Genomic DNA, 22,318 nt, shown 5'->3' on the forward strand with positions numbered 1-22,318 from the left:
ATGACAACTGCAAAGATTGCACAGTCACTTTTGAAATTCGTATTTCTTTCCCAGCATAACCCAGATGGAAAAGTATTATAATGGCCTCTAGAGTGACGTAATATTGGCATATTATTGGCTTGCGCCACTCTTCTCAGTCTTACAGGTTTAACTTCTGGGTCCAATTATATGGCCATTCCCATATTTTTCTCAACATCCAAACAGCAAATATAAAAATGGGTTCAGCGCAAGAGTGTTCACAAGCAGAAAAAACCCAGAACATCAGAAGACATTCCACTCACCTTGACCCAACCAAGTGGCAGTCCTGGTATTATCCTCCCCATCTCCTCACTTCGTGCCCTTGTTAGTGGCTCCCGCTGAGACTGAAAAGAACAACACAGATCAAAACTGTGGGTCTTAAAAGATACATACCTACTTTGGCTATCCTCAGCATTTTGCAGGCTTTCTGCATAAAGGAGATTATGTGTTTTAAAAATTCAAAAAGTTCAAGTTATCAATGTTTGGGGCTAGTGCAAAACACCATCCTGTTGCACATTCAAAAATCCAAGCAGACAGGATGGTTACTTCACACTACGTTAGATACAAGCCACTGTATCTATTGGGTTGTATTCCACTCAGTCCTACTCAGAGCTGACAGACTGAAATTATTAAACCTAGGTTAGACATGTCAATCAATTTCTATAGGTCTACTCTGAGAAGGACTACCACTGGCTGCAACCCATTACTATTATTTATGAAAAATAAAACATTGAAATGCATTTTATGAAATGTAACACAAACAGTTACATGACAACGAATGTAAATTGAGGCCATGTTATGACATTGGCACTAGGTTTCAGCAGCTAGACACAGACACCTCACAGTGAATTTACTTTAGTTTTTTCAGAGTCTTGTTCAGTATCATCTCTAATGGCTTCTGGCTTTTGGGTGTCTCTTTCTGGTTGTCCTGTAACCCCAGTCTGCTGTAAAAGATTTTGAAAGAGAAACTTTCAGTTTTCATTAATTAATTTATCAAGCTCCAAAACGCCTCAGTGTTAGTATAACATGACTGCAATACACAACAGGATCACATAAAATAGCACTTTACTCTGGATGAATTGCTACGGAGTACAAAGACACCCAAAACAAAACACTGGCGAATTTGAAGATGTATTTCAAAGTGAAAATTGCTAGCTGCGTGAACTGTATACAGTGGTACCTCGGGTTACATACGCTTCAGGTTACAGACTCCGCTAACCCAGAAATAGTGCTTCAAGGTTAAGAACTTTGCTTCAGGATGAGAACAGAAATTGTGCTCCGGCGGTACGGGAGCAGCAGGAAGCGCCATTAGCTAAAGTGGTGCTTCAGGTTAAGAACAGTTTCAGGTTAAGTACGGACCTACGGAACGAATTAAGTACTTAACCCGAGGTACCACTATATAAGGAATATAATTTTCTAAGACTCACACGTAACTAGCCAAAACTGCCCTGTAAGAAAATTGCTCCAAAACCTCTGGATTCTCAGCCCTTGAAAAACTCTGCTGAACATGCTTGGTATCGCTGCTAGTGAGCAGTTTATGTTTCAGTCAGATATTTGTGGGGGGTTTTTCCCAATGCACAATATGTCCAAGGAGAATATTGAATATGCCAACGCTTGCCAATCTTAGATCTTCTCATCTGAAACACCTCTTAGTTCCTCAGGGATTTTTTCTCTTCCAAGAAAGCAGCAAGTCATGATCAGTAAAAATGATCAGTAAAAACAACAACAGTGGCAAGCCATTTCTATGTGTATCTGCTTTTGTGGGGTGGGGAGGAAGAGCAAAACTCCTTAATCAGCAAATCCTGTAAATGAATGGGTATTTCACCAGTGTTTTAGTTTAAGAAAGGGTGGCAAAGCTGTGGTCAGTGGGCCTTACAGCTTCCAGGAGGGGTTTTGTGGCCTGTAGAGACCACCAATGTTTTCTTGTGGCAAGGATTAAAAAACAAAACCCTCTGAATCACCACTGTCTTCCTTTTTTTTTTAACCCTCTGTTGTGTTTTCAGCATCTGCTGCCTCCTGCTCTACAAAACACCTAGCAATCACGTCTGTGCTACTCTAACCTTATGCAGATGCCTGAAAATGTGGAAAGGTGGGTGGCTTAGTGCCTTCCCGGGAGCCATGAGTGACATGATAGGTTTACTCACCCCTCTACCACATGCAGCAGAGTAGTGGGGATGGGTGTGTGGGAAGCCCAATGTTCCTGCTGTGTGAAAGGTTCGCAGGAAGGTTTCATGTGCGAGATAAGGGAATCTATGGGAGCTTCATTAAAACCTCTCAAGCCCTTTCCCTATTAAGGTAAAGGTAAAGGGACCCCTGACCATTAGGTCCAGTCGTGGCCGACTCTGTGGTTGCGGCGCTCATCTCGCTTTATTGGCCGAGGGAGCCGGCATACAGCTTCCGGGTCATGTGGCCAGGATGACTAAGCCACTTCTGGCAAACCAGAGCAGTGCACAGAAACGCCGTTTACCTTCCCACCAGAGCGGTACCTATTTATCTACTTGCACTTTGACATGCTTTTGAACTGCTAGGTTGGCAGGAGCAGGGACCGAACAACGTGAGCTCACCCCGTCACGGGGATTCAAACTGCCAACCTTCTGATCGGCAAGCCCTAGGCTCTGTGGTTTAACCCACAGAGCCACCCGCGTCCCTTTCCCTATTAGGAATGTGAAAATTCACTAGTCTGCCTTTCTCCCTCCACGATTCACCTCAGTTGGGAACTTGCCTCCTGATAGGGCTGGAGCTGAAACAGTAAAGGTGCCTCTCCGGCTCAGATAGAATTACTCATTTTCAGGGGGGAAAGGGAAGACTCTTTAGACAAAGCAAGATGCTTGCCTTTTATGCCCATGAATTGCTCACCTTGCCTGAGCCAGAATCCACCCTCATGGAGGCCCGGGACTCCTCTGCAAATCTGCGCCTCTGCATTTCTGGTGTCCAGGTAACCTTGTCTTTTTCACCCACAACAATTTTATCAGTGTCCGGTTTTCTGACTTCAGGGGATTCATTTTCGGTCCTGCTTCCTTTTTTCATGTCTGTGAGCTCCTTGGGCGCATTCTCCACCTCTTGCTTCTCAGCTGCCCCTTTGTTGGCCGGCTGGTCTTTTTCTCCCTTCTCTTTCTCTTTTGCTTTCTGGAGGGGCTCCCTGCCTTCCTTCTCCCTCTGTTCCTCTCTCGTTCTCTGCTCTTGTTCTTGCTTCTCCTGCCTCAGCTTCTCCCTCTGTTCTTCCTGTTGCTTCTCCTGCAGTTCTTTTTCTTGCTTGCTTTTTTCCAACTGGGAAGCCTTTTCCGCTGGTAGGTGGCCCTTCTCCTCCTCTCGCAGACTGGCCTTAGCATCCAAGGGAGGCTTTGTGGAACGATCTGGAACCACTCTGCCATTTGAAATGAGCTGCTTGCCAATGGTTGGGCTTTCAGCTCTTGGCCTGTTATCAGCGTCTGGTATTTTTGCTGAAGGCTTTTTTGTACGATCAATCTGAAAGGGCAAAAAAGTTAAATAGACATATTTTGGTAAGATTTGCAAGCGGCGTTCCCTCAAAGATCACTTAGTGCCAACATTCTGTCAGCTGTCCATGGAGGCGCAGGTCAATTTTGTATCCAGGGCAGCCGTTTACCAGCTCCATCTGGTACGCAGGCTGAGACCCTACCTGCCCATGGACTGTCTTGCCAGAGTGGTGCATGCTCTAGTTATCCCCCGCTTGGACTACTGCAATGCGCTCTACGTGGGGCTACCTTTGAAGGTGACCCGGAAACTACAACTAATCCAGAATGCGGCAGCTAGACTGGTGACTGGGGGCGGCCGCCGAGACCACATAACACCGGTCTTGAAAGACCTACATTGGCTCCCAGTACGTTTCTGATCACAATTCAAAGTGTTGGTGTTGACCTTTAAAGCCCTAAACGGCCTCGGCCCAGTATACCTGAAGGAGCATCTCCACCCCCATCGTTCAACATGGAAACTGAGGTCCAGCTCCGAGGGCCTTCTGGCGGTTCCCTCCCTGCGAGAAGTGAGCTTACAGGGAACCAGGCAGAAGGCCTTCTCGGTAGTGGCGCCCGCCCTGTGGAACGCCCTCCCATCAGGTGTCAAGGAAAAAAACAACTATCTGACTTTTAGAGGACATCTTAAGGCAGCCCTGTTTAGGGAAGTTTTTAATGTATGACATATTAGTGTATTTTTGGTCTTTGTGGAAGCCACCCAGAGTGGCTGGGGAAACCCAGCCAGATGGGCGGGGTACAAATAATAAATTATTATTATTATTTTTCTCTACTACTCACTTTTATGGTTTTACAAAGGTATTTTAGTCTGGGCAAAAGTATTTATTTATTCATATCCTGCCTTTTCTCCTGAAGTAACCCAGGGCAGCAAACACATCAATGATAATATACAATTTATAAAAACAGTTAAAAACTTCTTTAAAAAACCACACAATCAACTACTTTCATAGCTAATAATTTCAGGGTTGCCAACAACAGATCTTTCAGCCACAAAATGCACTGATAAACAGGAATGTTTTTAGACCCTTCCTAAAAGTTAGTAATGAGGGAGAATATACTACAACCCTAATGCAAACCTGCACACGATTGGGGTGGGAGGAATTATGCTTGTATGGCCTAGCCAGTTTTATTTGAACATTTGTTTTCTGCTCATCCTGGGATATTAAATCCTCAGTTGCCCAGAATCAGGTCTTGCTGTAGTAAGAGAAGTGAGAAAACCCCATCCGCTTCCCAGGGAGAACCTACAGGGGTGGTTAGGTGAGAAATACCTGAACACGCATTGTAGTTGCGGAGCATTTGCATTTCTAAGATGAACAATTCTCCTCCCCTAAATGTTATTCATTAAATTTATTAAATACTTCCCATATAACTCCCCAAAGCAATTTAACAGTAGGAAAAATCCCCACACATAAATACAATTTCAATCCAGCACTGATAAAATCTGAGACAAAAATCTCCACTCAAACAACTTGTCTTCAACTGTCACTGGTGTGATTTTTATGCTCATATGGCTCTGCTGCTTATTATTATTGCTTTTCTGAGTATTTGTTTTACTGTTTTAATGGTCTTGTTATCTGCCTTGGAAGCGATAATGCTGAAAAGAGCATTGGAAATTTCCAAACAGAAGCCAATTTTGACTGCTTCCAAAGTCTCTTGTAGTGAGACTCAAGTAGGTTTGCTCTGCCAGTTAAAGAGAATCACCCAGCAGGTTACGCAGGCCTAAGGTTTATGACTTTTGTCCATGCAGAACAAGGTCTTTTCTTCCCCAACCAGTTACCAGGGTCTTTCCTTCATATTTCTTAGCAAGGCAGCTGGAAACATTTACAGGATAGCTATTTCACCTTGCAATTATTGTATTACAGTGCAGACCTTTCCTCTCTCTTAGTATTTCAGAAAAAGCAGGCTCATCCTATCTGTAGCAATTCTATAAAATAAGGCAAAAAGGTGGCCCTGTTATGTCACAGACCAAGTAGAAAGTTTTTTTCTTGCTAAGAATCACTCAAGGTAAAGGTAAAGGTACCCCTGCCCGTACGGGCCAGTCTTGCCAGACTCTAGGGTTGTGCGCCCATCTCACTCAAGAGGCCGGGGGCCAGCGCTGTCCGGAGACACTTCCGGGTCACGTGGCCAGCGTGACATCGCTGCTCTAGCAAGCCAGAGTCGCACATGGAATGCCGTTCACCTTCCCGCTAGTAAGCGGTCCCTATTTATCTACTTGCACCCGAGGGTGCTTTCGAACTGCTAGGTTGGCAGGTGGAGAATCACTAACCTGAGGAATAATCTTTACTGCAGACACTGGTTGGACTATGGCAGGTATGTTTTCAGACTTAGCAGGAGTAGCAGTTGATCCACAAGGAGCTGGTGGTTGAAACGTGTCCACTCTCTCCTCTTGATCATTTGCAATATTAGGTCTTTCGGTAACTTCCACCACAGAAGGTTTTACATGGACAACAGGTACTGGAGGTGGAGCTGGTTCTTCCAAAGATGGGTAAGTAAAATCCACTGAAACATGCAAAGAAGGTTATGCTTTTGTTTTAAGAAATTTTTGTAGGAGAGTTAGGAGAAATAATGTACGTTTAAATGAACTGTTACCCAAATGTGTCTCCTCCTCTGCCACAGTCAATATCCGTTTTGGAGGAACACTTCTTGGTTCTGCCCTTTTGAGAGATTACACCAGGTATGGAGAAAATCCAGCATGCAAACTTACCCTGGCCCTGCTAAGGGCGTTTCCCAAACTATGCCCACCTGCTGATGTCGCTGGGGATGTCGGTTGATGGGTGGGAAAACAGGGGTTTTCTCTCCCAATAGAGATCAGGATCACCCAGCCTAGAGAGCAGGATTTAATCTCTACTCATTGTCTGATGAGTGCAGATTAAAGATGGGAGGCAGATTGGTGCAAGATTGGGTACTGCCCCTGCGGCGCGATAGAGGTGGAAACCGTCCTGCTATGATGCCGATTTTACAGGGGTATACACTTGGTTTTTATCACCCCTGTTATACAGAAAATTCCAAGTGGGAATTTAAAATCTCTGATAGAGGACAAGGATCCAGAGATCACATTAAAGGTGGCCAAATTTTGTACGGTTGCCATAAAACTCAGGGAACAAGCTGTGCTATTATAAAGACTAAGCCGTTAGAAGCAAATAATAGATAATATTGTAGAGATTAAGACTTAAACCATATTCTAACTGCTGCCATAATTGTATTGTTGATCGTTATACTGATTGTTAATTTAATTTTGTTGTTTCTGATTTGTATAGTACGGTATGTGAGTCTGGTCTGGGACCGTAATAAATTCAATTCAAATTCAAGATCGGGTATTTAAAAGGGAAGGGGGAAGGCTTTTGCAAGTCTCCTCCCTCATCCCATCTTAAGTTCGTGATCTCAAGCAAAGACAGTGCTGGAGAAGCCCCCCTCACGGCCTTTTTTGCAAAACCCAGCTCAAACAATAGAGAAGGGAGAAAAAGAGCCACATTTCACAAGCAAAGCATACCCTCCAACATTCCCGATGAAAATTGGGAGGCAAGAGCACAGAACCAAAAAAGTGCGTCTTCGGGGGCTGCGCTCTCTCCCAAGTCAACTGACTTGTACAAGAGCATGGAACCACTGCAAGTGCTGGCTCGTCCCTGGGACATTCTGGGATCAAATCAGAAGCCATGGTTTCTGTAAGTCTGGGAATATCCCGTTAAAATAGGGATGACTGGAGGGGATGGCAAAGGCAGAGTGCTGGAGAAGTTCTTCCCCATTGTCTTTGCTTGCGAAACCCATGGGAGGCATTTTGGCAGGTGGATAGCCTCGCCCACCTGTCAATTACATGACATCACAACGACACCACGTGACTGTCAGGTCAGCAGCCCCGCCCACCTGTCAAATTTGCCCTGCAAGGACCTGATGAGGATCTGGCTCCTAAAGCCAAAAAGGTTCCCCACTCGTAGATTACACAGACACAGATTACGCAAGGCAGGACCTGTGGGGTGATGGCAATGAGATTGCTATAAACCCTCCAAAGGAGATCCACCAGGATCTTTTTAGTTCTTAGATATCTGTCCAATGCCATTTTTATTCAGCTCGCTTTTAATCTATTGCTTCAGTCATAGCCTGCTGTTTTACATTTTCAGTTTTTTGTTTTTTTGTAACTGTGCACCTCTATGCTTTATTGCTTTCACTGTTTTTTAATCTGGTCAACTGCTATGTATGTTTTCTGGAGGAAAAGCTGTGCAATAAATAATCCCCTTAAAGAGGATTAAAGATATGTCAGTGTAACAACCATTAGGATCTACTATTTAAAACTTAATGAAATACCAACTGACAACAGAGTGAAACCAGTTGCAGATTTATCATGTGTTCAATGTGTAATACCGTGGCTGTTTGGTCTTATTTCAATTTGGATTAAGTCCTCCAAAAGCTCCAAGTAGGTAGGACATTTAGGCAGCAATTCACTCTCCTACAAGAAATCGCCTGAAAGTGATCCATATGAACAATGACAAGCCAAGCCCCCAAGAAACAGAGCTGTAGTCAGATTATTGATATCCAAATTATGCTAAATATAATCTTTTCGTCTCTGAAGCAGGGGGCAAGATCATCATAGGTCATGAAGTATACCCTGAATTTAAAAAGGCAGTTCACCCATAACAACAGTTCTACACAACTGTCTGAATAATTTTTTTTTGGGGGGGGGGGATCTACAAATAAATAAGTAGGCTTAGGAACGCAACCTGTGCAGCTCAATCTTACAGGAGCTTACTAGGAAGCAAGCCCCACTGATTTCAGTAGGATGTACTCCTGAGTAAGTTGTGGACAGAACTGCAGTACAGTGGTACCTCGGGTTACATACGCTTCAGGTTACATACGCTTCAGGTTACAGACTCCACTAACCCAGAAATAGTACCTTGGGTTAAGAACTTTGTTTTGGGATGAGAACAGAAATCGCACGGTGGCAGCAGGAGGCCCCATGAGCTAAAGTGGTGCTTCAGGTTAAGAACAGTTTCAGGTTAAGAACGGACCTCCGGAACAAATTAAGTACTTAACCCGAGGTACCACTGTATTAGGAAAGCTTTTTCTTTAGATCAGAAGGTGTTTTTAATACATACAAGAGACAGAAACGGCTTCATTCCTGTCATGTTGCGGTGGAGTTACTTTGGCATTTGTTGTATACTGGGGATAGCAAAGGAGCCAGTTCTCATAACCCCCTTCCAAGACCAAGGGCTCATTCTTCAGTACAGCTTTACTTTCCCACTGGAAGTGAAAGACAAAACATTTTACAATACGCAACAGAACTTCCAAAGCGAAGCTCATATTTCTCAAAATCAGGTCATGTGGCTAGATAATGCACTCTGTGAAATGGAAAGAGATGGATTGTTTTTTCCTTATTTTTACAACAAATATACATGTAACATAGCTTATATAAAAATGGCGGATAGAACAGAACAATGTAGTTGTTCTGACATTTGTTTATTATGGGGCAGTTTATTCTAAATATTTAGACATTTCAGTACACCACCTCAAAAACCTCAGTATCTGTTTAGAAATTGTATACTTGAGGCCATTTTTACCCATATACATTTATTGCCATAACATTTTGTTTTCTATTTGAGGAAGGCTAAAGTCATGCCTGTCTGTATGTATTTCACTTTAGAAAAAGAATAAACTATGTTAGTACAATCAACTAACTTAAACTTAGGAGAATACTACAATACCACAGCCCCTTCATTCAATGGCCCAGTAAAATGTAACACTTAACTGTGATTGGTTGCCTTAACTTTGGGTTATGATCCCAGATGCAAAGCAAAACCACGGTCATCTACATTTATTGAAAGAAACATATATCCCACTCTTTCTTAGCAATATAAAACTACGAAATAAATACTAAACGTTTAACTGAGCCCTATCTCCAAAAGGCATGAAAGCTCCTTTACCAATGTTTTACTGAGCCACAGTTAATTGCCTTAAAACTACAGGTTCACATTCTGGTTTCTGCTCAATTTTTAATCACTGTTTAGCTATTCAGAGATAACATTTGATTATTGTTAAGGAAAACAAACCACCAGCAAATGCTATGTCTACATGGGACAGTATCACTTATGGAAATTTATGCAGACTTAAGTTAAATAGTAAAAGATTGTGTCTGTTGACAGAGCTACCAAAACACAGCCCTCTAAGATACAGAATTACATCTACTGGGAATCTCATTTATCAAGGTAACTAGAAAAAAAATAAACCCGAGCATGTTCACCTTGAAAAGGGCATCTTTGAGGCTCCGCAGAGGTGTTCCTAATTGCAAGTCTTTGGCTGAACTAAACCAGTCAAGCAGAACAACATAATCAACTTGTCCTCTCTCCTTCCATGGCTCTTTAGATGTATCTGGGAGTTTAGCCTCAATCCTGTTAGCAGTGACTCTAAAGTTTGAAGCAGTAACATAAAAGATAAGTTGGGGGTGGGGAGAGGAAAGGGGGAAAAAAATAATTCACAAAGTGCAATCTGTCATTCAACTGAAGGAGGAGCTGTGGCAGCAATCAACTGCCATCCAGGGGGACAATGGTGACTACACAATAAAATGCAGAGTAGGCCCAGGTAGCCAAGCCTGACATCACTCCATTACATCTTAACAAGCAGGGCCGGCCCTCCCATTAGGCAGAGTGAGGCAGCCATCTAAGGCACTAATTTGGGGTGTCATAAAGAGGCATTAAATGTTTATTTACTGATTTATTGCATTTCTATTCCCAGGGAGAGACACATGGGATTTTCTGTCTCAGGTACAAAAATAAGTTGGCTATTTTACGTTACCTTGATTTTTTTTGGGGGGGGGGAAGGGGCATATTTGCTGTTTTTGCCTCAGGCAGCAAAATGTCTTGGGATGGCCCTGGTAAAGCCTGGGGACTTCAATTCTGGAAGCGACACTTAGTGCCTCCTGGTCTAGTAGGCTTCTCACATAAACCAATTGTGCAACCAGAAACATGAACATTTCCATTTCACATTGATCTCTTGGTGACCTGCTGTTGGATATTTGATTGGCTGTTGGATATTTGATTGAATACAGGGTTCAGCTGAGCTGAGGCATGCTCTTTCAAAAGGACCAAAAAGCACAGTAGTGAAAGCAGTAAGGGGAGACAGGGGAGCCCAAGCAGTGACTTGGTGCATACTTTCTTCCCCATGGACTGCTTTATGCCAAACTCCCTTCCCTAACACCTACCGTATTTTTCGCTCTATAAGACGCACCAGACCACAAGATGCACCTAGTTTTTGGAGGGGGAAAACAAGAAAAAAAATATTCTGAATCTCAGAAGCCAGAACAGCAAGAGGGATCGCTGCGCAGTGAAAGCAGCAATCCCTCTTGCTGTTCTGGCTTCTGGGATAGCTGCGCAGCCTGCATTCGCTCCATAATACGCACACATATTTCCCCTTACGTTTTAGGAGGGAAAAAGTGAGTCTTATAGAGCAAAAAATACGGTACTTATCTTCGCAAGCTAATTGCCAGCAGTCACTGTTACCATGGCATTATTGCTCCAACTATGCTTAGTACTGTATATTACAGACAGAGGGCTGTATCCAGCTAGGACCTACTCAGAGTAGGCTCACTGAAATTAATGTACCTCAGTTCACATGCCCATTAATCTCAATGGGTCTACTCCGATTAGGAATAATACTGGATACAGCCATTCTCGAGTGTCTACTCCTAAGGTTCCAAGACCAAGCCTGAGTATTGCCTCACAACCATTTTATACAAGTGCTGTCAATATTGCTAAGCCCTTTTAAAGGTCCATTAAACTAGGGACCATCAGCATATCCCATGTCCTAAAGTTCCGTAGACCAACTAAGCACCTTTACAAAAAAGAAGTAGTCGTCAAGACTACTGTGTGTACTTTAGGCCTTTTATTGTAGCTGGACAAACAGGTGTCCCATATTTTCTCCATTCTACTCCTGATAAATGGTAAACGCTTAATCGGTACACAGTCTTAAGACGCTGCTTAGAAAGTTTATTCCATACCCAGGACTGATAGCTTCTTCTGGAACGCAGACAGAGTTTGCAATGCAGGACTCCTGGTAATCCTTCAAGCACCGAGCATCCATTATCATCAACTTAATGCTTTTGTCCATCATCATTTTAAACAATTCCTCTGCTGTGATTGTTCCTTGGGAGAGAGAAATTATTTTTTTAAAAAGCTGATAGATCAGATTACAAACGCTTGTTAAAGTTCTTTTTTAAAAAAATAACTCTATTAATGTTTTAAAGAGATGATTCTCACTGAAATATGCTTGTGAACAGGTATAATGCCAGTAGGGGCTGCCAGAGAAGCAATGCATGAGGAAGCTTGGCAATAACAACAGCAACAGCAACAGCAACAGCAACAGCAGCAGCAGCAACAACAACAACAACAATAATGATGTGGGCGCAACTTTAAAAGCATTTGTTTTGGGAGCATCTGTCATGCTGAGAATCTAGTTGAGATTCTTACATTGCAGGGGGTTGGACTAGATGACCCTTGGGGTCCCTTCCAACTCTACAATTCTTTGATTCTATGGACTGGTTTCCCCAATGCACCTGCACCAGGCCAGGTTTTCTGCTGCCTTGCCTCTCACTCTTAGCAAGTGGCAGCAATGAGCTGCGTTGGGTTTGCCAGGAGAGCAACACAGCCCCACCATTGCTGCCCTGTCAGCCGCAATCACTTACTGCACTTAGTGAAGCCACTTATTTCATATCGAGGGAAATCCAGACAAGAAGGAGCTGAGAAAAATCTATTCCCAGCAAGGCAGTCAAAAGAGCTGCAGGCAGAGCCTTTTTACATCCCTATTGTCACATGACTTGCCTATCCCTACGAGGGGGCGGGGCTTCACTCCTGGTTATACTGGAGGCCTCCCACACACCTCCAGCTGTTGTTAAAATGGGCAAAGATGCCCTTAAAGGAATTGCAGAATGTAGGTGCACAGATTTCTGAGCGGTATCTTACAACTTTCACGCTCGTTGCTTAGGATCGCCTACAGCCATACGACCTTGAAAATGCCCAATCCCGTCTGATCTCGGTGGTTGGTTAGGAACAACCATGCATTATAGCCCCATTTTCAAATCATAGTATCTTTTTATCGTTACCCTCCGGAACACAAAATGTGAACAGGGTGAAGACAGCACATACAGATCTTATGTAAAATATCCGTTGCAAATGCTTAGAAAATTACTTGAACCGAGATAGGGAGGAGCATTCAGGCAGACACTTCACCATGGGGAGCATTTATGAGATATATTTTGCTCTCACCTCTGGGTCAAATTCCACACTTAGTGAATGAAAGGAATTCCCTCCTAGGTCTATCTAGGCAGCCCCTCATGAATGGGAGTAGTTGGTGAGGAGGAACAGCTACCTTTCTTGTAGTCCCTATGAATTAACTTATTTGAGTCATTTAGACAAGAGTGATCTACAGATAAATTCCTGTTCTGTTTGTAGTCTCTACTATGGAGAGCAGAACTGAGGATAATGGAGGGATGTCACTTACCGGTTTCAGGTTGATTCTTTATTTCTGTTGAACTCTTCTTCTCACCATTGATCTATATTACGTTAGCATTTTTTTAAAAAAAGGATTTTCAGCAATTAAAAATGCATTAAAAGCAGCTGTTTTTATATTCTTAATTCACACATACACAACTTTCTGAAGTCTGTAAGGCTGCAGTCCTGTTCCCGCTTTCCTGAATGTAAGCCCTATTAAATTCAACAGGATTTACACCTGTGATTAAACCAGGCCTTTCTGAAGCAACCACTCTTGTCAAAATGGCAAAACAGAAGTGGCTGCATAGATTCATGCAGACCAATCATAACATAGTACAAGGTAGCCTTCTGCCAGAGTTGAAGTTAGTAAGAATACCCCCCCTCCCCAAATTCAGACTGGGGATTTTGCTTTCACCTAGCTCCCTTTTTTAGTTGCCTGGAGTCATCTGGTATCCAGGCATGTATACACACTGCTAGAAATCCATTATATGAATTAAGTGCCTTAATAGGGACAGGATTTGGTGATCATATGGTATTTTCCAGCCTTTAGCATCAGTCTAAAGAAACTCAATATTAAAGGTCCATCTCAACTTCACAGCTCAAGGTAGACCAATGATATACATGCTTGCAATATGAACAAAGAGCCACACATCAGATTGCTCAGTTTAGCAGCTACAGGCTAGAATGGTGATGACCTTTTAGGGCCTGAGTAGGATTTAAAATAGACAACCTTCAGAATTATTCAACAGGATAAGCCTGTTGAATATATGAAATATTAAGCACAATGTATTTAATGAACAATACACTTAACCCTAAGTAAGTGCTAACTTTTGTTTACAAACTTAAATAATCAAATTTTAGGTGCTGCCAGATATAAGCCAACTCCCCCCACCTTCAATATTCTAGACTAGATTTTTTTAATGTTTACAACAGATAACATCTTAAGGATTAAGTGTCCCAATTACCATTTGATTTTTTCCTTTGGGATCTGATGAATCTTCCGAAGAGGTTTTGGTTAAAACTTTTGCATCATCTTTCAATTCCTGCTTTTTCAACTGTTGCTCCTCTTGCCTTTCCTTTTCTTCCAGTTTCTTCCGCACTTCGGCTTCTTCATATCTAGTTTAAAAAAGAATTACAATTTTCAATTTGCTTTTTCATTGCAAGAGATTGTTTTGTTGGCACTTACTGTTAAGATGCCCGAGTCTCTGGTGGATGAAGAAAGCCAGTCATTGCTGGGTTAATGCCTCCAACAAGCCTAGGCAGGAAACTCATTACGTAACTTGCATGTGTTCTTCATCCTCTTTCCCAGGAGACATCAGTCACACTTTTGACCAAGCCTTTGAAGATCCTGGTCAGTGACTGGCTCTCTTCATCCACCAAAGAAGGCAAAGTGAACCATTCTCCTGGAGGACTTGGGAGCCAGTCACTGCTGAGACCTACCAGACCCTGCCTCTAGGTGGGGAAGACTGTAAGTGCTCACTAAACACATCAGCCAAAGCCTGATAATCCTTAAATCTTTACCATCTGATTGCCATTTGGTTTTCTGGACAATAGACCCTAAACATCATGCATCCTTTTACATGCTGCTTACTCTGATGGATGCAAGAATGGTTTGAAGCCTTAATATTCTACTAGAAATGCAGAGCAAGTGCTATTCCGAAGTTGACAAAAATGTAAGATCTCTATTGTTTTAAATATATTAAACAAACACAAAACCACAATTTATAGGATGGTTTGTCTGAACAGCGTATGTATGTGAGCATTCCAAATGTGGTGAGTAAACAAATGTAACTAATATTCTCACTTGGCTACAGAACAAGAATAGCATACTAAATTCTAAAAGAAGACTTCAGAAACTGATGTCTGAGTAATGAAAAGTCTAATTTTTTTATTTAAAGGAAGTCAGGTAAAAGATTACATCTGGTTCCATCAAGGCAGAAGTCAACCACTCTTCCTCCTTCTTATAGATACCATTTAATCACCACCTGCACATTAATTAATTTCTAAATTCAGTTATTAACTGCTCTTGTACCACAGGAGAACAGAAAAAACAAAACATGCTACTACTAGAGCTTGACTTGGAGACTGTTGTAGAAGTGTCGAAGAAAGAATTTGGACTATTCCCAAAGTAGTTAATTCATGAATATCTTGGGAGCATTCCAAATACTTTATCGTACTGTTGCCCTTGAAAAACAAGGGCACATTGTTTCTTTGGAGGAGTGAGGGACGCCTGACTGATATCTGTGCACTGGATGGTAGTTATGCCACTACATTCGGGGGTCTGGAAAACAGGAAATATTATTAAAAAGATTTCTTAAGGAAAAGCACCACACTATCAAAGGCCCAGATGAAATGCCATAGCTCTCCTACAAAATTGTGTGGGGAACATAAGAAGCTGCATGTGTTTTCCTACACATATCAGGTCACATTTTCATCATATTTACAAAAATAAGGAAAAATGCACTATTACAAGCTTATAGTTGTGTTAAAGGATAATAGAATTATTGAGACAAAACGAAACAGAAGTAGCCAATAGTTTGGTATGAGCTGCAGCTTAGTGGTAGAACACATGCTTTGCATCTAGAAGGCCCCAGATTCAACCTATCGTTCAGCCCGGACACTGAGATCCAGCGCCGAGGGCCTTCTGGCGGTTCCCTCATTGCGAGAAGTAAGGTTACAGGGAACCAGACAGAGGGTCTTCTCGGTAGTGGCGCCCACCCTGTGGAACACCCTCCCTTCAGATGTGAAGGAAATAAGTAGCTATCCTATCTTTAAAAGACATCTGAAGGCAGCCCTGTTCAGGGAAGTTTTTAACATTTAACGCTGTATTGTTTTTAATACTTGATTGGAAGCCACCCAGAGTGGCTGGGGAAACTCAGCCAGATGGGCGGGGTATAAATAATAAATTATTATTATTATTATTATTATTATTATTATTATTATTATTACACCATATCTAGGTGAGAAAGATTTGATTGGAGAGCTGCTGCCAGTCAAGAATACTTAGCAAGATGGGTAATGGTTTGATTTTTGTGTAAAGGCAGCTTCTTATGCTTTTATGGCAAGCCTGCTAAAAGTTCTAAATAATATGAGCCTGGATACTTCTCATTTGCACATCATAGGTCTTCCTCATAGGTCTTCCTCTGTGTGCCCCCTATGTCTGAATTACAATGGTTGGCCACACAGATCAGGATGTTTTCAACTGCAGCAGCAACACTGTTAAGCCACTCCTCTAGGGATGCACATCTTCCTTCCTTCCTGTTATTTTTAAGGCAGCTGGCCAAGACTGTCATGTTCCAGAGTGCTTTTGGATTTGTTTAATATTGGATATGGCTTTATATCAATTGCTGCTGCTCATGCTTTCATTATTATTGTGATGAACTGCTGCTGATTATTCTAACTTCCCCAATCTTCCCCAATTGCTGGGGGAGGGAGGGAGGGAGGGAGGGAGAGTGAGAGAGAGTGTGAGTGTTTGGGAATAGCATCCTGAATGAGGTGGTCTAGGACTCCAAGTTTCTGCTTCATGTCTAAAAGCCAAGGGCTAACACTATAGATAGCCATGAATGCAGCACTGTCATTTATAAAGATCACAGGAGATTCAAGTTCCACTGCAATCGTTCTCTCTTTCACTTACAGAGGTACTCTATGTCGAAACATTTTTAGCCAATTATTGAACTCTCAATTAATGGAAAATGTTGCAAGAGGAATGCTTCTCTGGGCTTAATAAGGAAATATATGGTAGAAGATATCAAAAAACCAAGCACACGTATTAACATTTAATGTTATTTAAGCATACCTGAGTTTAAGGCTTTCTGAAAGTCTTTCAGCTTCTTCAATAGCCTTTTTTATGTTTGTAGGTCCAAGCATTGAATGAAAGTAATCCTGAAATTACAAGAAGCATAAAACCATTTCAAGCAGTGTACCATTGCCCAATGTATACAGAAAAAATCCATTAGTCATGATCTTTCTGGCACTATGTCATAGATGAATAATTGACAGTTTCAAATGGAGATTGCAATGAGTGGCTGTTCTCCCTCTTGAGCTTCCAGTTCTGAACTTACAGGAAATGAGTAGTTGTCTCATTTCTGGCATTATTCTGAATATACAGATCTTACAGAGCGAAGGAGCAGATACAATTGCACCTCCACTGTCCATCACAATACTGGATTATTGCCATGTGCTTTGGTGCCTAGTGCCCAATGCAAATTTTCACCTATGGTGTCCCTGACAGAAGTGTTTCACTTTCTCCAATCAGTTGTTTATTATCTTGAATTCTCAGGTGAAATATTTAACTTTACATCAAAATATACATAAAACTACTCATAACTGGATACCTACTTGTTGCTGTTTGAAATCTGTCCTCTTCTTAATAAGATTATACACAGTCACATACTTCATGTAAAGTACATAGGCCTTCTCTTCATCTCTGTCCAACCGGCACTCCTCAGCTGCTTTGAAGATCTTGAGGGCACTCTGTACATAACTTGAAATGGAGGCAAAGAATTCAAAATCACAAAAGTTACTGGAATGTCATGAATGCAGACTACATAAAAGCAGAACTTCCACCTATAATGATAAGCTGCTTTAAAGAACAAATGTATGAACAAGCAATTTTCTTTCTCAAAAGACAAGTCAGTGTTACTTTTATGATCTACCTTTAAATTATTTTCTGCAAAAAGTGCTCAGCTTCCTTAAACATTAACTCACCTCCTGGAACTTTACAACCAGGAAAGTGAATGATACAGCACTCTTTTAAAGTGTGAATGTTGTTTTAGCTATGCGTATGGAGCACAATATCTATTAGAACATATTTTCCATTAATTCCAAGCAAGAAGATGAAGACTAAGTCAACTAAGCAAATATCCATACCTCTTAGTACTTGTTTTATCAGCTTTTACTTCTGTCTTTTTGTTAAGATCTTTCAATGAAGTGCAGAGGTACAGGTCTTTAGGTACAGATGCCACAGCAGGCATGTTAGTATATAGATATGTCTCCACAGGAGGATGCTAAAGGCTTCAAAGGGATGTTATAGGTCTTTGAATTACTCAGCAACCCTGGCTGTTTCCTGAAAAAAAAAATCACAAAATAAAACATAAAAATAAAAAAATAAAACAAAAACAAAAACACATTCTTTGACCATTTTATGAATGTTTGCCTACAGAAACTTTAAAAACATGGAACACAAGTGTGAAACGACTTTTGAAACAGCTCAGGTAAAACTAGGGCTTTTTCCCCTAGAAAAAGAGGTGTTGGTACTCCAGGGTAATTGAGACCCCCTGAAAAAAACCTCACTGAATAGAACTCTATTCAACCCTACTGCTTTCTCAAAAACCACCAGGTTATCAGTTTCAGCTTCCAGGCATGCATTTTATGTGGTGCAAAATTATCTGTTAGAAAATGTACTCAGATACACACACAAAAAGGAACAGCAGAAAATACTGGCAACAAGCTCTTTTCTACAACCCTCACTATGAAGACATATTCCATTTTCACTCCATCCAGTAGTATACATATGTACCTTGTTCAATTAGTCTCAAGCAGGTAATCTTAGCTGTTTTTTCTCCCACACTGTGGATTACCAATAACAAAGACTTCATATCCTGGAAACTTGAAGCCTTTTCTAAATATAACTTCAAGGTTCAACACGTCATGTCATTATTTTTTCTCCACCACCTAAGCAGCACATTGTGATTAGGTTTTGCTGAGATTCAATGCAGTATTGCATTAGGTATTATCCAAACAGAGAGAAAAAACTCTTATAACATTACTATTACTAAAGGCTACTAACATCTGCAAGGTCATAAAAATACAGCCAGCTTGCTCACTGTTGCACAGATAACAGGCACATGAAAACAATTCCCATGGCAACCGTGCACCCAGTGTTCATGGGAAGAGACTTTAAATGAAGACATTGGTAATATCATAAATATTCCCCCCCCAAAAAAATATAGACAATAGTTGCATTTGAACATCTGCACGTATGTGTGAATTGGGGAAACATATATTTTGTGTTTAACTTCCCCCTTTTAAATTATCAATTTACTTCATGTGAGAACAAGATGAAGTCATGCACTTAAATAAACATTGTTTTCATTTGATTTAATAAGTACATACTAATTACATTCCATTAGTATCCCAGTAACTTTTGTTTTAGGTTGTTTTCGTATCTGGATCATATGATTACTTCCACTGACTACACCAATATTATGTGGCAACCTGATCATAGCCTGTTTTAAGTAACTATCAACACACAAATGCTATGAACTGGGTCTCAGTAATTGTTCATACAGTGGTACCTCTGGTTGCGAACGCCTCTGGTTGCGCACGCTGTGGGTTATGAGCTCCAGTAACCCGGAAGTAGCTGCTCCTGGGATGTGAGTGGAAACTGCATGCCGGAGGCGTGCGCGCAGTGGGAGGCGCACTTTTGCTAATGGCGCCCCAGGTTATGGGTTGTTTCCGGTTACGAACGGACCTCCGGAATGGATTCCGTTCGTAACCAGAGGTACCACTGTATTTGCAAAACAGATATCACAGAATTGTGGAGTTGGGAGGGATTCCAAGGGTCATCTAGTCCAACTCCCTGCAATGCAGGAATCTCAACTAAAGCATCCATGACAGATGGCCACCCAACGTCTGCTTAAAAACCTCCAAGGAAAGAGAAAGTACAACCTTCTGAGGTAGTTGAGTCTGCTGTTGAACAGTTCTTACCATCAGAACGTTCTTCTTGATGTTCAGTCAGAATCTCCTTTCTTGTAACTTAAAGCCATTAGTTTGGGAGCTACTCCCCGGTGCAGGAGAAAAAAAACTTGCTCCATCTTCCATTTGACAGTCCTTTAGATCTTTGAAGATGGCTATCATATGTCCTCTCAGTCCCCTCTTTTCCAGGCTAAGCATACCCAATTCTCTCAACTGTTCCTCATAAGGCTTGGTTTCCAGACCCTTGATCATCTTGGTTGCCCTTCTCTACACATGTTCCAGCTTGTCAATATTCTTCTTAAAGTGTGGCACCCAGAACTGGATGTGGTATTCCAGGTGTGGTCTGATCAAGGCAGAATAAAGCGTGACTATTGCTTCCCTTGATCAGGACACTATATTTGTTGATGCAGTCTAGAATAGCATCAGATTTTCTGCTGCCGTATCACACTGTTGACTCATCCTAACCTTGTAGTCTAAATCCCCTAAATCCTTTTCAGATGTACTACTGGCAATCCAGGCGTCCCTCATCTTATATTGGTGTAGCAGGTTCTTCCTGCCCAAGTGCAGAACCAGGTATTTGTCCCTATTGAAATTCCTTTTACAGTGGTACCTCGGGTTACATACGCTTCAGGTTACAGACTCCGCTAATGCAGAAATAGTACCTTGGGTTAAGAACTTTGCTTCAGGATGAGAACAGAAATCGTGCTCCGGTGGCACGGCAGCAGCGAGAGGCCCCATTACATAAGTGGTGCTTCAGGTTAAGAAAAGTTTCATGTTAAGAACGGACCTCCGGAACGGATTATCGAGGTACCACTGTATTAGTTTTGGCCCAGTTCTGTCTTCTGCTACGCTAGCTAACCCTCCCAGCTTGGTGTCTTCCACAAATCTGATGAACATCCTCTCAATTCCTTCGTCCAAATCATTTATAAAGATGTTGAACAACAACAGGCCCAGGACAGAACCGTGTGGTACACCACTTGTCACTTTCTTCCAGGATGATGAGGAACTATTAGTGAACACTGTCTGGGTTAGGTCAGTCAACCAGCTACAAATCCACCTTATAGTTACCTTGTCCAGCCCACATTTTGCCAGCTTCTCCACGAGAATATCATGGGACATTGTCAAAAGCCTTATTGAAACCAACATACATGAAGTCTACAGCATTCCCCTGATCCACCAACTTGTAAAAAAGAAAAAGAAAAGAAAGAAAGAAAAAGAAAAGAAAAAGAAAGAAAAAGAAATGAGATTTGTCTGGCATGACTTATTTTTGAGAAACCCATGCTGGGTTTTAGTAATCACAGCATCCTTTTCTAAGTGCTCATAGACCAACTGTTGAATTATCTGTTCTAGGACCTTACCTGGTATCAATGTCAAGCTCAGCTGATCAGTCGGTTGTTACCTGGGTCTTCTTTTCCCCCTTTTTTGAAGATGGGGACATTTGCTTGCCTCCAGTCCACCTGTTCTCCAAAAATTCTAAAGCATTATAAACAGAGACTCTGGGATTATATCCACAAGCTCCTTTAGTACCCTTGGATGCAGCTTACCAGGCCCTGGAGATTTGAATTCATTTAAAGTAGCTAAGTGTTCCCTTAGCACCTCTTTTCTTATACTGAGCTGCAGCTCCCTCCTTAAATCATTTACTCTGTTATCACCAGGTTGGGCACTGCTTTCCTTCTGGGTGAAGAGGCAAAGTAGGTGTTGAGCAGTTCTTCCTTCTCTGTCCCCAAACAGCATTTCTCCATCTTCTCCACACACAGGACCTACTACTCGCTTGTTCTTCCTCCTGCTTTGAACATAGCCAAAGAAAGCTTTAAAAAACATTTTTAACTTCTCTTGCAAGCCTGGTCCACCTGTCATTCGCCCTGCAACTGTTGGCCACCTATGTATACTCTTCCTTCATGATTTCCCCTTCCATTTCTTATACATGCCCTTCTTAAATCTCAGGTCATCTGTAAGCTCCTTATGCAGCCACACCGGTTTCCTTAGATGCCTCCAACTTTTCTTTCTGTTGGAATTGTCTACCTTTGTGACTTCAATGTATCATCTTAGAGAAACGCTCATCCATTTTGGATTCCCTTCTCTTTTGAGTATTTCTGACCATGGTATCACTTAGTTCCTTAAGTTTTTTGAAATCAGTCTTCTTAAAATCCAGAGTGTTTTTACAATCACACCCAGCTTTCCCTTGGTTCTATTTCATGAATCCCAAGAGGCCATGATCACTTCCTCCTAAGCTTCCCAGTACTTCCACTTTGTCAAGTCAGTTCCTCCCTGTTAGTGAGGACCAGGTCCAAGTTGTTGCTTCTTCCACCTTCTGGTAAATGAATTGTCAGCGAGGCAATTGAGGAATTTGTTGGACCTTACGTTCTTGGTAGAGTTTGAGTTCCCATAGATATTGGGGTAGTTGAAGCCTCCCATGACTACTGTATCTCTCATCTTTGAATGTCTGGTAATATGCTGTAGGAAGGCATCACCCAAATCTTCAGTCTGGCTTGGAAGTCTATAGCAAACACCGCTGAGAGAATGGTTGCTTCTTGAAAGGACTGAAGTGCTAGATAAATGGCAGATGAAGTTGATGGACTATATGGAATTGGTGGAAATGACTGGCAAGATCCGAGACCAGGGAGAAGAGTCGGGGGAAGAAGACTGGAA

The 22,318-nt window shown here is 41.9% G+C and overlaps 1 protein-coding gene across 3 annotated transcripts in view; it reads right to left on the bottom strand.

The window, feature by feature from the left end:
- The window catches only part of USP8 (ubiquitin specific peptidase 8), a 37,009-nt gene that overhangs the window by 11,437 nt on the left and 3,254 nt on the right, over positions 1–22,318 (bottom strand). The window contains exons 2-13 of one of the 3 annotated variants that reach the window (XM_077918819.1): positions 17,843–18,038; positions 17,312–17,456; positions 16,770–16,855; positions 13,939–14,089; positions 12,984–13,035; positions 11,485–11,629; positions 9,733–9,895; positions 8,591–8,735; positions 5,770–6,002; positions 2,875–3,483; positions 873–959; positions 282–362 (exon numbers count right to left, since the gene is read on the bottom strand). In XM_077918819.1, coding sequence (XP_077774945.1) covers positions 282–362; positions 873–959; positions 2,875–3,483; positions 5,770–6,002; positions 8,591–8,735; positions 9,733–9,895; positions 11,485–11,629; positions 12,984–13,035; positions 13,939–14,089; positions 16,770–16,855; positions 17,312–17,456; positions 17,843–17,946 — 2,001 coding nt within the window. In that variant the 5' untranslated portion in view covers positions 17,947–18,038. Of the gene's footprint in view, positions 1–281; positions 363–872; positions 963–2,874; positions 3,484–5,769; positions 6,003–8,590; positions 8,736–9,732; positions 9,896–11,484; positions 11,630–12,983; positions 13,036–13,938; positions 14,090–16,769; positions 16,856–17,311; positions 17,457–17,842; positions 18,039–22,318 lie in introns of all 3 variants that reach the window. The other 2 variants (XM_028705535.2, XM_028705538.2) reach the window with 2 other exon arrangements.

Source organism: Podarcis muralis, chromosome 14, assembly GCF_964188315.1.
Source record: "Podarcis muralis chromosome 14, rPodMur119.hap1.1, whole genome shotgun sequence".
Taxonomy (NCBI): Eukaryota; Metazoa; Chordata; class Lepidosauria; order Squamata; family Lacertidae; genus Podarcis; species Podarcis muralis.